Source organism: Bison bison, unplaced genomic scaffold, assembly GCF_000754665.1.
Source record: "Bison bison bison isolate TAMUID 2011002044 unplaced genomic scaffold, Bison_UMD1.0 scf7180017864456, whole genome shotgun sequence".
Classification (NCBI taxonomy): Eukaryota; Metazoa; Chordata; class Mammalia; order Artiodactyla; family Bovidae; genus Bison; species Bison bison.
In genome coordinates this window covers 27,744,000-27,760,717 of record NW_011495018.1, presented here as the reverse complement: position 1 = coordinate 27,760,717, position 16,718 = coordinate 27,744,000, and the positions used below count along the sequence as shown (strand labels likewise).

Below are 16,718 nucleotides of genomic sequence, written 5' to 3'. Positions count from 1 at the left end.
CTTTTCTAAAACCAGCTTGAACATCTGGAAGTTCACGGTTCACGTATTGCTGAAGCCTGGCTTGGAGAATTTTGAGCATTACTTTACTAGCGTGTGAGATGAGTGCAATTGTGGGGTAGTTTGAGTGTTCTTTGGCATTGCCTTTCTTTGGGATTGGAATGAAAACTGACCTTTTCCAGTCCTGTGGCCACTGCTGAGTTTTCCAAATGTGCTGGCATATTGAGTGCAGCACTTTCACAGCATCATCTTTCAGGATTTGAAAGAGCTCAACTGGTATTCCATCACTTCCAGTAGCTTTGTTCATAGTGATGCTTTCTAAGGCCCACTTGACTTCACATTCCAGGATGTCTGGTTCTAGATGAGTGATCACACCATCGTGATTATCTTGGTCGTGAAGATCTTTTTTGTACAGTTCTTCTGTGTATTCTTGCCACCTCTTCTTAATATCTTCTGCTTCTGTTAGGTCCATACCATTTCTGTCCTTTATCAAGCCCATCTTTGCATGAATGTCCCCTTGGAATCTCTAATTTTCTTGAAGAGAGCTCTAGTCTTTCCCATTCTGTTGTTTTCCTCTATTTCTTTGGATTGATCGCTGAGGAAGGCTTTCTTATCTCTTCTTGCTATTCTTTGGAACTCTGCATTCAGATGCTTATATCTTTCCTTTGCTCCTTTGCTTTTCGCTTCTCTTCTTTTCACAGCTATTTGTAAGGCCTCCCCAGACAGCCATTTTGCTTTTTTGCATTTCTTTTCCATGGGGATGTATCTACTCATTTTTAAGTTTCTTTTTCCATATAGGCCATTACAGAGTTTTGAGTCAAGTTCCCTCTGCTATACAGTAGGTCCTTATTAGTTATCTGTTTTATATATACTAGTGTGTATATGTCAATCCCAATCCCCCAATTTATCCCTTCCCTTGAATATTCCGTATTGATCATAAGTTTGTTTTCTGCATCTGTGACTCTACTTCTGTTTTGTAAATGAGTTCATTTGGACCCTTTTTTTTTTTTTTTTTTTAAGATTCTACTATAAGTGATATCATTTGGTATTTGTCTTCTGTGGCTGACTTATTTCACTGAATGTGACAGTCTCTCGATCCATCCATGTTGCTGCAAGTGGCATTATTTTGTTCTAGTTTTTTAAGGAAACTTCATGTTGTTCTCCATAACAGCTGTACAAATTTACATTCCCACTAACAGTGTAGGAGGGTTCCCTTTACTCCATATCCTCTCCATCATTTTTTGTTTGTAGATTTTTTTTTTTTTTTGATGATCATTCTGACTGGTGTGAGAGAATACCTCATTGTATTTTTGATTTGCATTTCTCTAACAATTAGTGATGTCAGGCATCTTTTTGTGTGCTTTTTGGCCACCTGTGATAACTGACTTTTTTGTGGAGGACTTAAAACTCCTTGAGGCTGGGATTGAGACTCTGCACTAAGAGAATAATATGGCCCCTGCCTGTTATTCGATCTTTTCTTCTCCTCTAGGGAGTTTGATTGTGGAATGGATGCATTTCTAAGAAATTTAAGATTGGCAAAAATACTTGTCACTCTTTGCAGCACTTGGGAAAGTAGGATCAACATAGAGACAACCAATTTCTTCACTTACTTGTTTCCTACTTTGCCACCATTTAAGCCAAGAACAAACTCCCTTGGGCTCAGCTGTGGCTAGACCCGGCCAGGCTCTAAAATGCTTTGGCAGGCTTTTGAGAGGAAATTGTCAGCTAAAGGAAGCCGGCTTGTCTGCTGTGAGTCTTCATTTGTTTATTTTCCCAATATTGATGGAGCTCATGGTTGGGGCCTGTACATGGTTGTAGGGATTTCTTTTTAAAAAAAGAAAAACGAGTAAGACGTGGTATGGCCATACAAAAAGCTATAAATCTAGTGAGAAGGGTCAGGCAGGTAGAAACTATAGATACACAGTGTGGTGTTTTGTGAATTCAAAAGAAACAAGAGGGTGGGAACTGGGAATTTATAAAGGGGAAACTGTATGTGTATTTGGGCTTCCCTGGTGGCTCAGATGGTAAAGAATGAGCCCGCAACACAGGAGACCTGGCTTCTATCCCTGGGTTGGGAAGATGCCCTGGAGGAAGGCATGGCAACCCAGTCCAGTATTCTTGCTTGGAGAATCCTCATGGACAAAAGAGCCTAGCGGGCTACAGTCCATGGGGTCCCAAAGAGGGGGACACGACTGAGCTAATAAGCACAGCATAATGTGTAAATGAAGTTAAGTGTGCTGTCTAGCACAGTACGCTGAGGATCTCTTAACTGTGGGGAATGAGCAGAGCGTGCAGAAAACGTAGTGGCAGCAGGTGAGATAAAGAAGTATGCAGGGGCCAGGACACAGAAAGGACCGTACTGATAAGTTCGGATGATAAATTCTGTAGGTAGTTGCAGTATTTTGAGAGGGGAAGTCCTGAGACAATGATATTTGCTTTTAGGTAGTAGAGCACCCGTGTTCTGACCTGTGAAAGAAATTCGAGAGGGAAGAATTAGCAACTGGCTGGGCAGCAGGAAGCCTGTCTGTATTTAGCCAAAAAATGAGAAAACAGGTTGAAACACTGGAGCTATTTCTTAGGTAGAGTCAATAGAATTTCCTCCCTCGAGTACTTGGGTTGACAAAGCACTGTGCCTTAGGTAAAGATACTATCTGACATGGAATTCAAATTGACCCAAGCTGCTGCTTGAGCAATTTGAGACCAAGAGAGGGACCGACCTGGTACTGGGGCTGTGTTTAAAGACAAAAAAAAAATCAAGAGATTTTTAGATTATAGTAGCCTTCTTCTTTGAGAGCGCCCGGTTACTTTCTAAAAGTAACTTATTTTCCAACACCCTTTAGAATTACCAAACCTCTTCTCTTTGCTAAACCGTGGAAATCTAGTAGTTCCGCCACACTCAAGATGGTAAACACCAGACTTAGACTTTTCAACCCACGTTTTGGATGGTCCCGCCCCCCGTCGGAGGTACTTCCGCCACTCTCTGCGGAGCGAACGCATTTATACCGCCTCCCAGCACTCAAGATGGCCCGGCTTCCTCCTACTTTCCATTGGCTGAATTTCTCCAATTTTCCGTCTTCATAAGGAGGCGGAACTTCGATTTGATCGACAGCTTTTTTAACCAATGGACGAAGGGCAAGGGCCAATGAAGCGTAGGAACTGGAGAACCACCCCAGTGTCTGGGAGGGCGTTTGGCCTGGGGCGGGGTGAAGCGGAGCCGGAAACGGGAGGGGAGAGTGAAACAGGAAAAGAAGGGAAGAAGGAAGAACAGGGAAGAGGAGGAGAGGGAGGAGGAGGGAGGTGGCGGCGCCGTGGCGGAGGAGCAGGAGCAGGAGGGGGATGGCGAGGAGAAGGCTCCTGGGTGGCATGGCGCTCCTGCTCCTCCAGGCGCTGCCCAGCCCCCTGTCAGTCAGGGCTGAACCCCCGCAGGTAAGGGGGAGGGTCGTGTGGCGGCCTGAGGGGCCAGGCTGGGGGCCTCGGGGTCGTTGAGGTGTGGCTGGAGAGGGCCTAAAGGAACGTTGTTAGCAAGAGTTGTGGGCTCCTGAGACGGTCATCCATGCTTGAGTGGACAGGATCTGAGGGGGCGTCGATGTTTAGCCGAGGGACACCTGTGACGGTTTTGGTATCAGGGAGGAGGCAGAGGCATGCTGCCAAGTGAGTTGAGGGGCGTTTGAGGCGGCACTTCAGTCAGGTGGGCCGGGAATGATTGTGAATGGATAGTGGTATCAGGCGGGGCGTGTGTGGGGTGCGCATTCGTGTCCTCCAGTGGAGCAGGTCTGTGAGGCAGCCGTGCCGCGTGTTCGTCCGTGCGGGTAGGGGTACGTGGGTTATTGAGCCGGCCTGAGAGGGCGGCGGGGCTGAGAGGATACCTATTTCCAGCTGGATCGGGGTATGTTCTAGGGGCCTCTTACCCCATTTTAAGTGGTGTTGGAGGCGGGACTCTCGGAAGGCAGGTGGGATGAAGTAGCCTGGGACCCCTCAGCAGCAGCGCACACCTGAGCTGTAACAAGTTTTTACTCTTAGGTTGACTGGCCTGGGGAAGCCAGTGACTGATGCTATCCTGGGCCAGCTCAGTTTTGAGCAAAGGATGGTGCTGATGCCAATACGGTCAACAAATGGAGCACCCTAGCTTTTCTTGCTAGGTGGCTTGTGCAGATTTCAGCCGCTGCTGGCATTTCGAAACTCTTAATGGGAGCGTTACCCTTGGTGCCAAGTTGGGTGGGGTGCAGTGGGGGGAATCACCCTCCTTCCCTTCTTTGCATTTGGCAAGGCTTTACCGTTCTGTTTTCTCTGTCTCTTCAGAAAGGCCTACACACACAGACACACACAGAGGAAGATGACAGAATCTATATAGTATAGCTTAGCACTTGAACTTGGTGTGGTCAAGAGTAGAAGCAGAATGCCAGCAAAAATACTTATCATTTTTCCTAGGAATTTATGAGCATAATGTTATGCCCATTAGTATCCTCTATTTAAAACATTAATTTTTTTTTTAAGTGAGGTAAAATTTATAAAACATAAATCATTTGAAACCATTTGACCATTTTAAAGTGAACACTTAAGTGGTGTTTTGTACATTCACAGTGTTGAGCAACCACTGCCTCCATGTAGTTCCAGAATAGTTTCATCACCTGGGGAGAAAACCCACTATCATTAAGCAGTTCCTCCCTGTTTCGCCTCCTCGCAGCCCCTGGCAAACATCAGTCTACTTTCTGTGTCCATAGATGTATCTATTCAGGATATTCCATGTAAATGGAATCTTACAATATATGACCTTTTGTATCTGGCTTCTTTCCCTTAGCATAAAGTTTTCAAGGATTATTCACATTGTATCTGTATTTCTTTCCTTTTTTATGGGTGAATAATATTCCATTGTGTGGCTCTTCCAGAATTTGCTGTTTCATCTGTCTGTGGAAGTATCACCTGCTCTTCTCAAAGACTGTATTTATGTATATTAGAAATTACATGTGAAAGGAGCAGAGCTCATTTTCTAGCCCAGCACATTCCCTTTTCTTGGGCTGGGACTCTTCTGTTCTAGCCTTTGTTGGGGTTCTTTCTTTTCTTAGTTAAAATCATAAACTGGCAGGAGAAATAAGTTTTCTTTATTAGAAAAGTTACTGCCCTTAGGACTGGTCAAGCTAAGAAGTGTAGATATTGAGTAAAATATAGAATAAACTGTTGCTTTTCCTTTACACCTGCACTTAAATATCTCTAAAGACTGTTCCCAATAACCAGTAATTAGCATTACTAGGGGGTTGATTTAGGAACAGTGCAGGCTTTGGAGCTGGGTTCCCTGGGCCTGTGGACTGCATCTCCCTAGTGGAGAGCAGTGATTGGCATCTGGTGGGAACCAGATCCATTTCTTTAACCGAATGGAAAATGGCGGTTCCTTCCCAGGTCATGGAAGCCTAGGAGGTGGAGAGAAGATGTGGGAGGGATCCTCAGTGTAATGCCCTCGTTGCCATTTGTGGATCACAGGCTGTTTGCTTATCATCTCTCTGGCACTTCCGATTCTTACTTGGGGGACAGGGCGGCTTTTGTACTTTGTTCCGTTTGGGTGGATGCTAACACTGGACGGCAGCTATTAGGTTGTTACAGGTCCTGCAGAGAAGGGGAAGTTTCTGAAATGAGTAGTCTATCCCCCTGACCCTTTCCCCTGAACACTCCTGCCTTCATCTTATAGACTCTCTTTCTCAGTATCTATGGTGAGAATTGTTTTGTGAATTTTGACCTTTGAAATGGAAGTTACTCTATAATAATTAACTCTGAATCCCCCACAATTTAGTTAGTTTAGTTTTTGGTTTTTGTTGATTTTTTTTTTTTTGGTTTACAGAAATCAGTGAAGAAAAAAAAAATTAGAGACCACTTGGTATAGGATGTACTTCAGGTACTTGCTGTCCTTGTTTCAACAAGTAGCTTCTGGCTAGCTCTGAATTGAGGAGGACTCTCTGTACTCTTTCCGTATTGAAAGTGGTATGGGTACCTCATTGCATTTTTTTTCTCTTGACATGGCTCTATCAGATACAATCTTTTTAATTAAAGTCCATTCTAAAGGAGATCAGTCCTGGGTGTTGGAAGGACTGATGCTAAAGCTGAAACTCCAATACTTTGGCCACCTCACGTGAATAGTTGACTCATTGGAAAAGACTCTGATGCTGGGAGGGATTGGCGGCAGGAGGAGAAGGGGATGACAGAGGATGAGATGGCTGGATGGCATTACCGACTCCATCGATGGACATGAGTTTGAGTGAACTCCAGGAGTTGGTGATTGACAGGGAGGCCTGGCGTGCTGCGATTCATGGGGTCGCAAAGAGTCGGACACGACTGAGCAACTGAACTGAATTTATTTACAATGTTGTGTTAGTTTCTGGTGTACAGCAAAGTGATTCAGTTATGTATATATGTGTGTGTATCTCAGCTCCCTGGTTGCTCAGACAGTAAAGAATCTGCCTGCAATGCAGAAGACCCAAGTCCCTGGATCAGGAAGATCCCTGGAGAAGGAAATGGCCACCCACTCCAGTATTCTTGCCTGGAGAATTCCATGGACAGAGGAGCCTGGTGGGCTACAGTTCATAGGATCGCAAAGAGTCAGACAAGACTGAGTGATTAACACACACACGTGTGTGTGTGTATAGAAACATGTGCACACACACATACATGTGTATATACATACGTGTATATAAACACACACATGCATATATGTATATACAGATAAATTCTTTTTCATAATACAATCTCTTTTAAAAACCTACATTTCATATCAGATAATATTTGGCAGCTTTCTTTCTCTGGTTCCAGTTCTGCACTGGAACAATTATTTCCTGCCATCCTGGCCCAGATAAGTTCATCAGTTTAATTCTTTCTGTGATTAGGAACTTAGACTTAATTCTCCTGTAGATCTTTGCAACTCAGATGTGATTCTGTGAATCTATAAAGAATAAAAAAGCTGTGGAGTCTCCAAACAGGAAGGCCTTGACATTTGTCTCTTTCAGTTGAATTATGATGGAGATACAGAGTTTCTTTCTTTTTCTTGTTGGTTAGATTCAACTGGAAAAATCTGACTGTAGTGTTTAAAGCTTTAGTAGAAATGTCTTTTTCCATAAAGTGATCCAACCGATAGGTTGGGCGCAAATCTGTAGAGATGTGGTCCTTACCTTCCCTCTGCCATGCTTCAAACTTTGAGTTGGACAGGGGCCCTAGGTCATGGTTTGTTTTTTCCCACCACACCCCCCAATAGTGTATCCCTTCCCCCCACCATTACTTGTTTCTGCTGCCCTAGTTCTCAGTCCAGAAGCCCTGCTCCACTCTTCTTTCCTAACTACAGCATTATAGTGCGACCACCCTCATTCCTTCTTGTAGAATAGTGAGTTATGAGACTTTCAAATTCTTATCCTCTTTCTTTCTCTTTCTTAGCCTATTTTACACACCAAAGTGAGCAGTTGTCTAAAATCAACACCACGAGTTGCTTATGTAAATCCTTTCAGTAGACTCCAGCAAACATGTACTGAAACGTTCGTTCTTTGCAGCAGGCTATTATTATTCCTAGGCACTGCTGCTGCTGCTGCTAAGTCGCTTCAGTCATGTCTGACTCTGTGCGACCCCATGGACAGCAGCCTACCAGGCTCCCCCGTCCCTGGGATTCTCCTGGCAAGAGTACTGGAGTGGGGTGCCATTTCCTTCTCCAATGCATGAAAGTGAAAATGAAGTCGCTCAGTCGTGTCTGACTCTTAGCGACCCCATGGACTGCAGCCTACCAGGCTCCTCCACCCATGGGATTTTCCAGGCAAGAGTACTAGAGTGGGGTGCCATTAGGCACTGGGAACCTTCAAATGAGTAACCAGCTCCCTGTCCTCAAGGAGATGATAATCTTGTGAGAAAGACAGATAACAAACACTGATTTGTAATCTGGAGGGATCAGTGCTGTAATGGTTGTTCAGTTGCTCAGTGATATCTGACTCTGCTACCCCATGGACTGCAGCATGCTAGGCTTCCCTGTCCTTCGCTATCTCCCAGAGTTTGCTCCAACTCATGTCCATTGAATCAGTGATGCCATCCAACCATCTCATCCTCTGTTGTCCCCTTCTCTTCCTGCCTTCAGTTTTTCCCAGCATCAGGGTCTTCTCCAATGAATCAGCTCTTTGCATCAGGCGGCCAAAGTATTGGAGCTTCAGCATCAGTCCTTCCAGTGACTATTCAGGACTGATTTCCTTTAGGGTCAACTGGTTTGATCTCCTTGCTGTCCAAGGGTCTTAAGGATTGTAATGAGTCCCTATAATGGGAGTGCATGCAAAGGACTATGGGAACCATGGCTAGGACTGGGGGAAGGTGGGGATTTAGGGAATGCTTCATAGAGGGAGAGGCATTTGGACAGGGCTTTCTAGGTTGATAAGATTAAGTAGGATGTCTGTGGACCAGGAAGTTGGGGGGGGTGGTGGTTATTCCAGTATGAAAGAGTGGGAATGGAGTTTTTGGAAGAGGCACACAGTCTGTGGTGGAAGCTTTGCCTGTGGGTGTGCAGAGGACTGTGAGAGTAGGTTGAGACTTGAAAGGTGGGCTGCAGTTAGATGGTAAGGAGGCCTTTTATCCATTGTTGAAGCAGTGCTGTCCAGTAGAACTTATATGATGTTGGAAATCATCTGTATCTGTGCTGTCCATGTGTGGCTACTAAACACTTAAAATGTGACTAGGATAACTGAGAAACTGAATTTTTAATGACATTTAATTTTTTCATATCAACTTTATTGAGAGATAATTCACTTGGCAAAGGATTCATACTTTTAAAGTGTACAGAAAATATATTTTTTCAGTAAGTCACAGGGTTGTGTAAGCATCTCTACTATGTAATTTTAGAACATTTTCGTCGCTCCACACAGAAACTGCATAACCATTAGCAGCCCTTCCCCATTATACCCCTTCCTCCTCCGGCCCCTGCAACTGCTAATCTACCTTCTGTCTCTTTGGATTTGCCCATTGTGGACATTCTGTATAAATAGAGTCATATACCATGTGGTCCTTTGTAACTGGCTTCTTTGACTTAGCATCATGTTTTCAAGTTTCTTCCATGTTGATCTATTGGTATTTATTTGCATGTATCAGCATTTCATTCCCTTTTTTATGGCCAATATTCATTTGTATGAATGTACCACATTTTATTTATCCATTCATCAGTTGATGGACATTTGGGCTGTTTCCCCTTTTGGGCTATTATGAATAATGCTGCTGTGTACATGCATGTACACGTTTTTATGTAGATATGTTTTCATTTCTCTTGGGTATATACCTAATAGTGAAATTGCTGGGTCTAATAAGTCTTTGTGTAACCTTTTGAGAAACTGCCAGACTGTTTTCCAGAAGTCTGGAATGATATGGTATGATATTGTGGCTGCTGCTGCTGCTAAGTCGCTTCAGTCGTGTCCGACTCTGTGCGACCCCATAGACGGCAACCCACCAGGCTCCCCCGTCCCTGGGATTTTCCAGGCAAGAACACTGGAGTGGGTTGCCATTTCCTTCTCCAATGCGTGAAAGTGAAGTCGCTCAGTCGTGTCCAACCCTCATCGACCCCATGGACTGCAGCCTTCCAGGCTCCTCTGTCCACGGGATTTTCCAGGCAAGAGTACTGGAGTGGGGTGCCATTGCTTTCTCCGGATATTGTGGCTACTGACCACCTATTAGATAATGCACATCTAACAGTTTTCCGGTGTGGAGCTGGAATATGGTCTAATGTAGTGGTGGAGTCATGGGTTGTGGGGGCAGACTATGTGAGTTCCAAACTTGATTCTTCCACTTACTATCCTTGAGCAAAGTATTTAACTTTTTTGTGCCTCAGTTTCCTCATCTGTAAAATGGGGATAGTAATAGCATGTACCTTATAGATTTGTTGGGAGGTGAAAAGACATACTGTATGTAAAGCTTTTGGAGTATACTTAATGGTTATTAAATATAATAATACTTATCCCATGGACAGAGGACCCTGGTAGGCTACAGTCCATGGGGTTGCAAAGAGTTGGACATGACTGAGCGACTTCACTTCACCACTACTATTATTTTTGAGGGTCCTCAGAGTTCATTGTGATTGGTAAGTTGGTGTTACCTCTCAGACTAGGTTCAGAAACTGAGATTTGGGGAGTTTCAAGTGACTTCCTTGATCCTGTTCTATGTCTGAATTTAAGTTCAATTCTGATCTTTTACTTGTGTAGGTAACTTTTCATGGTGAACCTATGTAGAGTGGTCTTCTCAATTGGGAACAATTTTTCCTGAGGACATTTGTCAGTGTCTGGAATCTATTTTTTTTTTTTTAAGTATTTATTTTTGGCTGCATCGAGCCCTAGTTGTGGCACTCTGGCTTTCTTGCTGAAGTACTCAGGCTCAGTTATTGTGGTGTGTGGGCTTGCTCCAGGGCACATGGGATCTTAGTTCCCTGACCAGGAATGGAACCCACATACCCAGCATTGCATGAGAGTTTCTTAACCGCTGAGCATTACTGGCGTCTGTTGTGTGAAGGCCAGGGGTGCTGCTAAACGTTGAGGGTAGTCCCCCCACAACAGAGAATTGTCTGGCCCAAAATATCAGTAGTGCCAAGGTGGAGGAACCCTTGTGTGGTACCTGCTTTCCCCTTACCGGCTCCTGTTCAGCATCTTGGGATTTGCTTTCCTATAAAGAGATGTGTGTGAGATAACCTCTGACAACAAATTTCAGGTGGGACAGTTTAAAGCTTTGATGTCCTGAATCTTGATTAGTCTCTGTCGTGTTGACGTGTGTTACCAGTCAGCTTCGCTTTGTCAGCCAACATCAACAGTTTTGACAAAAGCACATTTTTTTCAGTCTGTGGTTCAGTAAGCAGGTGAGCCTCCCTCAGTCACCCCATCTTGAACTTTCTTTCCTCTCACTTTGGTCTACCCTTGTGGTTTCACTTTAAGAACATGTTTGTTTTCGCCCCAGTGAAAGCGGGATGGCCAGTCACTTCCTTTTCTGTGTCCTCCATGGTCCCGTAATCACTCTGAACTGAGTCATGTTCTTAGAACTTTTTCCTTTGCTCATTCCAAGTCTTCACTGTCCTCTCATTTTTGGCCTCACAAATGTTAGTTCTCACACACGCTCAGCCTGTAGAAACCATTAGATGTCCTCCTGTCGCCACGATGGAAGCTTACGGTCCTGGACCTCAGCAGGGCTGTGTCTGGAGGAGAGTCCTTTTGCCAGGCCCCAGGACGCAGCTCATCTGTGGATACCGGGCACAGGCTGACTACTCTGTGGGTGCTGTGGGGAACTTAGATGGCTTTGGATTTAAAATTCCAACTGCTGTAGAATGCCTGGCCAAGTCACGCACCTGAGGGCCTCGTTCTTTCTTGCCTAAGTAGCTGGACTGATGTTTGAGGGACCGTGAAGACCAGGTAGTCCAGTGACACGGGTTCATTCTTTGCCCTGTAGCCTCAATGGTAGGCTTTGTTGGGGCCACTGAAGCCTACTCTGACCACACAGCGTGGCCACTGGGTGACAAGGAGTGGTGACAGTGGATCTGGGTGACCTGTCTGCTCAGCAGCACACAGCAGACAGCCGTGGGCACCGCCCTTTTGGCCCATCCTTTACAGATCCACTAGGTGGAGCAAAGTCTGGCCAAAAACCCACATGCAATGTGGAAACCACAAACAAAGAAATACAATAAATCCAGAATACTGCAACCTGGGAGGTAAGGAAAAGGGAAACAAATCGCATTCTATTGAGTTCTGCAGCTTGTTGATACAATTCTGGGCTTTGCCAGTGTGGGAATTAAAGTCCGTCATCCTTTCATACTTGTGAGTCTTGCCTGGATGGGGTTTTTTTGGATCCTCTCACTCACTCAGCTACATTCCCATAGCCGGATTTATTTACTTTTGGTTTTCATCTTTCCATACTTTACTCTGTGGGACAGCAGATGAGCTGTGTATCTTCTATTCCTGGTGCCATCGTCACTCTCATAGTGTCACGGCTCAGTTTTGATTCACAATCTTAGGTGTTTTAAAGAATTTAAATTTGTTTTGGAAGAGATGAGAGTGAATGTAAGATGTTGTAAGAATATTTGTGGCTTGGAATCATGGATCTTAGAGTGAAGTTATAAAAAAATATCTGTTTTGATTTTTAAATATGGAGCAAGACGGATTATGTTGTAACACTTTTATTATACATTCTTATAGATCAGAAGCATGCTGTTCATGGAGAAAATAATCATATTTCTCATAGCTGTTATTTGTTCCCCATTTAAAAATTATATTCCTCATCTAAGATTTCACCTGGCAATTTCACTCTGGTTGTGTTAACCAATCAAACACAGAATGAAAGCACCATAGCTTAGTTTATCGATTGGATTTACATATTTGTGGTTTATTTGGGAGAGAACGTTAATATTTGGCTTTCTGCACTGGGATGTTGGAGCACTGTAGCTCTTTGGGACTTAAATATAGAGTTGAATAGTGTAAGAAGTTCATCCTGTGTACTTCTTTCTATTTTCTTGAGCCCCTTGTTTTCAAATATGCAAATCCTCTTGCTGCTGCTGCTGTGGTGGATGGGGGTGAGGAGCAGAAAACCTGCTCTGGCCTGATTCAGAAGAAGGTCCACTCTGGCTGTCTCTCCATTGCCTTTTTTAGACCCGATTGCTGCTTTTCTTTGGGCTTTAAGTTACGTTTTCATATCAGTTTTTAATTACACAAAAATAATAATGGCTCATAACAATGATAAGTAACAGAGAAATACAAAAATACTTAGGGGAAAAATTGAAAGTTTGTGGTTTGGTGTGTATTTTTGGTGGTTTTTCTGCTTATGCTGCATATTTATAGATACAGCAATATAACTCCTATGTATAAACTTATATACACATAAAATACATGAACTTGTTGGTATGGGTAGCATTCTTTGTTTTCTTTCATTTATTTTTTAAATTTTATTGGAGTATGTAATTTTATTGAATTTACAATATTGTGTTTCAGGTGTATAGCAGAGCAAGTCAGTTATACATATACACATATCCACTATTTTTTAGACTCTTTTCCCATGTGAGCCATTAGAGTATTGAATAGAATCTTTCATTTGTTTTTGAAACAAAAATGGATACTTTACATGTAGTATTTTAACAATATGCACTTCTGTTAAACCTTCATATATTGTAGACTTCTTTTCATATGGCGTGTATGCCTCGTGATTTTTTTTTAATGCCTGTATGTTACTGCTTGAGATCAAAAGTTATTTAACCACCCCTCCATTAATAAACATACATTGTGTCCAAGGTTCTGCATTTTCACACTGTGCTATAGTGACCATTGTTGCACTTATTTCTGTCTGCAATTTGCTAGATTCCTAGAAGTGGAATTAGGGGTTATGGGGTTATAACGTGTGGACATTTGGAATTCGGGGCCAACAGTGCCAAGTTGCTTCCCAGCACGGTTGTATCAGCTCACATTCCCATTAGTAGGGCTTACTTCCCCACACACGTGAGTAACATTTCTTCACTGGCGCCTTCTGCTTGTCCTTGAAGATGTGTCTTCTGATTCTTAACACAGGCTTCTAGAGACCATTTCGGTTTACTTCCTCAAAGGCCTAGAGGTCTCCTCCCTGTCTGCAAACTGGTTGCTCCCTTTGCTGTGGAGCAGGATTCACCCAAGGGCAGTGGGCCTGTAGCCAGAGGAGGGTAGAAATGCCTGCCCATCTGCCAAAAGAAGTGGTTTGTGGTCCCCTCGAGAATGTCAGGCAGGTGCCTGGAGCTGTTGGCCAGTCGCTGTGAGGCACATGAGTTTAATTTCAAGCCCAAACTACCACCCTTCCATGGTAGTATCCCAGAAGAAGAGATGCTTGAAACTGGCATTGTTGAAGAGTGCAGACTCTAGAGCCAGATTACTTCCATATAACCTTGGGCTAGTTAGTTAACTCAGTATCCTCATCTGTAAAATGGGATATTAGCACCTAGCCTATAGGCAGTACCTGCCACATAGTAATTACTGGGCAAATGTTAACCTTTGTTGTTGTTATTATTAATTATTTTAGCTCTGGTGAACATTAAGGCTTCTCCATTCCCTTACTGATGCAAGACTTATTTTTGGTGGAGGGATTTAAGAATACATTTTGGTTTACTCCTTGTCCAAACTGAACATGAATCACTTTACATACCATCCCCCCTGGCAATCAGGTGAGAGGTGTTTTTTCGCCATTTTATTTTGGACAGGAAAGTAGGACTTACTGGTGAGTATGAGTAAGGAGGAGACAGCACCATGGCTCTCACGAGTGCAGGGGCTGCCATTTGTCCAGGGGGCCAATATTAGGGATGTATTTGACCCCACAGCCATCTGGGGTGAGCCACTCTTCTGTTCCCATGTTTTCATCCTCATTAAACTTAGTGAATCCCCACTTCTTGGAGACGTGGACCTTCTGATGGCCAGGGAGCTTGAACTTGGCCCCAAGGAGGGCTTCGGTCATATGCTCCTTTTTCTGCTGCTTGGTGCGGATAGACATTATAATTTGGCCAACGTGGACCCTGACCACTATGCCCTTTGGAAGGCCACTGGCCACTGAGGCCTTCCAAAGACACTGAGCCTACCTGTCTGGAACCTTGACTGGGGACAGCATGCCAGTCTTGAAGGTCCTGGAAAGGGCTGTCTCCAGGATCCCTTTGAGCAACCTTTGAGCACAGGCAACAGGCTGCATACACTACCGAGGAGGCTGCTGTTTGCAGCCTTTGCACCAGGCCCCCATGATCAGCTTAATTGGCTGCAAAACAATTGGTTTCTAATAGTAAAGTGTGAAATTATTTATTCTTAGAGCAGGTAAGTTAGGGTATATGCTGTTACTCTGATATACACACCATTGTACTCTCTTGAGCAAGGAAGAGAGGGGGGGTTTTGGATCATCGTTCATTCTGTCCCCAGCGCTGCCACTTGAAGATCTGGCTGCTCTCAGCTCACAATGTACTTACTGAGCTGAGGGGCTCCCTGAGGCTTCTTGACACCAGTCCCCAACCTCCATTTGGTACTTCCTCTTCTGAGTTGAGAATGCTTTCTGAGGCTTGCTTTTATTTTATTTTTGTAATACAGCTTTTGTTGTTGAGTCACTCAGTCACTTCCAACTCTTTACGACCCTATGGACTGCAGGATGCCAGACCTAATACGGCTTTACTGAGATGTAATTCACATACCATACAATTCACTCTCTTGGAATATACAATTCAGTGAGTTCTAGTATATTCACAAGTTTGGGCCACCATCACCACTATCTACTTTCAGAACATTTTCATCAATTACAAAAGAAGTGCTGTTATCAGCAGTCATTCCCACCCCTCCTTCCAAGATCCCCCAAATCCCTGGCAACCACTAATTGACTTTCTGTCTCTGTGGACTTGTCCATTTTGATCAATTCATGTAAATGGAATCATATACCATGTGCTGTTTTATGACTGGCTTCTTTCACTTAGCATTGTGTTTTCAAGATTCATCCATGTTGTAACATGTCAGTAAGCCACTCCTTTTTAAAAAGTTTTCATTGGAGTATAGTTGATTTACAGTGTTGTGTTTCTCCGTGCATGTGTGCTTATTTGCTCAGTTGTGTCTGACTCTTTGTGACCCCATTGACTGCCAGGCTCCTCTGTCTATGGCATTTTTTCTAGACAAGAATACTGGAGTGGGTTGCCATTTCCTCCTCCAGGGGCGCTTCCCGATCCAGGGATTGAACCCATGTCTCCTGCATTGCAGATGGATTCTTTACTGCTGAGCCATCAGGGAAGCTGGTGTTCATTTCTGCTGTACAGCAAAGTAAATCAGTTATCAGTTCAGTTCAGTTCAGTCGCTCAGTCGTGTCTGACTCTTTGCAACCCCATGAATCGCAGCATACCAGGCCTCCCTGTCCATCACCGACTCCCGGAGTTCACCCAAACTCATGTGCATCGAGTCAGTGATGCCATCCAGCCATCTCATCCTCTGTTGTCCCCTTCTGCTCCTGCCCCCAGTCCCTCCCAGCATCAGAGTCTTTTCCAGTGAGTCAACTCTTCGCATGAGGTGGCCAAAGTATTGGAGTTTCAGCTTTAGCATCATTCCTTCCAAAGAGTACATATACCTATATCCACTCCTTTTTTAGATTTTTTTCCCCATGTAGGTATTACAGAATATTGAGACAATTTCCCTGTACTATACAGTAGGTCCTTATTAGTTATCTATTTTATATATAGTAGTGTGTATTTGCCAATCCTAATCTTCCAGTGTATTTCCTACTGGTAACCATAAGTTTGTTTTCTGCATCTGTGACTATTTCTGTTTTGCAAATAAGTTCATTTGTACCAATTTTTTAGATTGCACATATAAGTGGTATATGACGTTTGTCTCTGACTTCACTCAGTATGACGGTCTTTAGGTCCATCCATGTTGCTGCCATATGTTATTCCTTTTTTATGGCCAATGAATATTCCATTGTATGTATGTAACACATTTAGTTCTTCACTGATGGACATTTGGGCTCTTTCCACTTTGGTTTATTATGAATAATGCTGCTTTGAACATGAATATACAAGTTTTGAGTGGACATATGTTTTCTTTCTCTTGGTTATATACCTAGAAGTGGAATTGCTAAGTCATATGATCACTGTTTAACTTTTGAGGAACTGTTTTTCATAGCGGCTGCACCATTATATATCCCTACTACCAATTTGTGAGGATTTTAGCTTCTCCACATACTCTTTAACACTGTTGCCTTTTTTTTTTTTTAATCATAACCATCCT

The 16,718-nt window shown here is 43.6% G+C and overlaps 1 protein-coding gene across 1 annotated transcript in view; it reads left to right on the top strand.

Annotated features, from left to right (window-relative positions):
* The first annotated feature begins 3,236 nt into the window (after positions 1-3,236).
* Positions 3,237-16,718, top strand: part of WBP1L (WW domain binding protein 1-like) — a 56,388-nt gene continuing 42,906 nt past the window's right edge. The window contains exon 1 of the mRNA XM_010859429.1: positions 3,237-3,423. Coding sequence (XP_010857731.1) covers positions 3,334-3,423 — 90 coding nt within the window. The 5' untranslated portion in view covers positions 3,237-3,333. The remainder of the gene's footprint in view (positions 3,424-16,718) is intronic.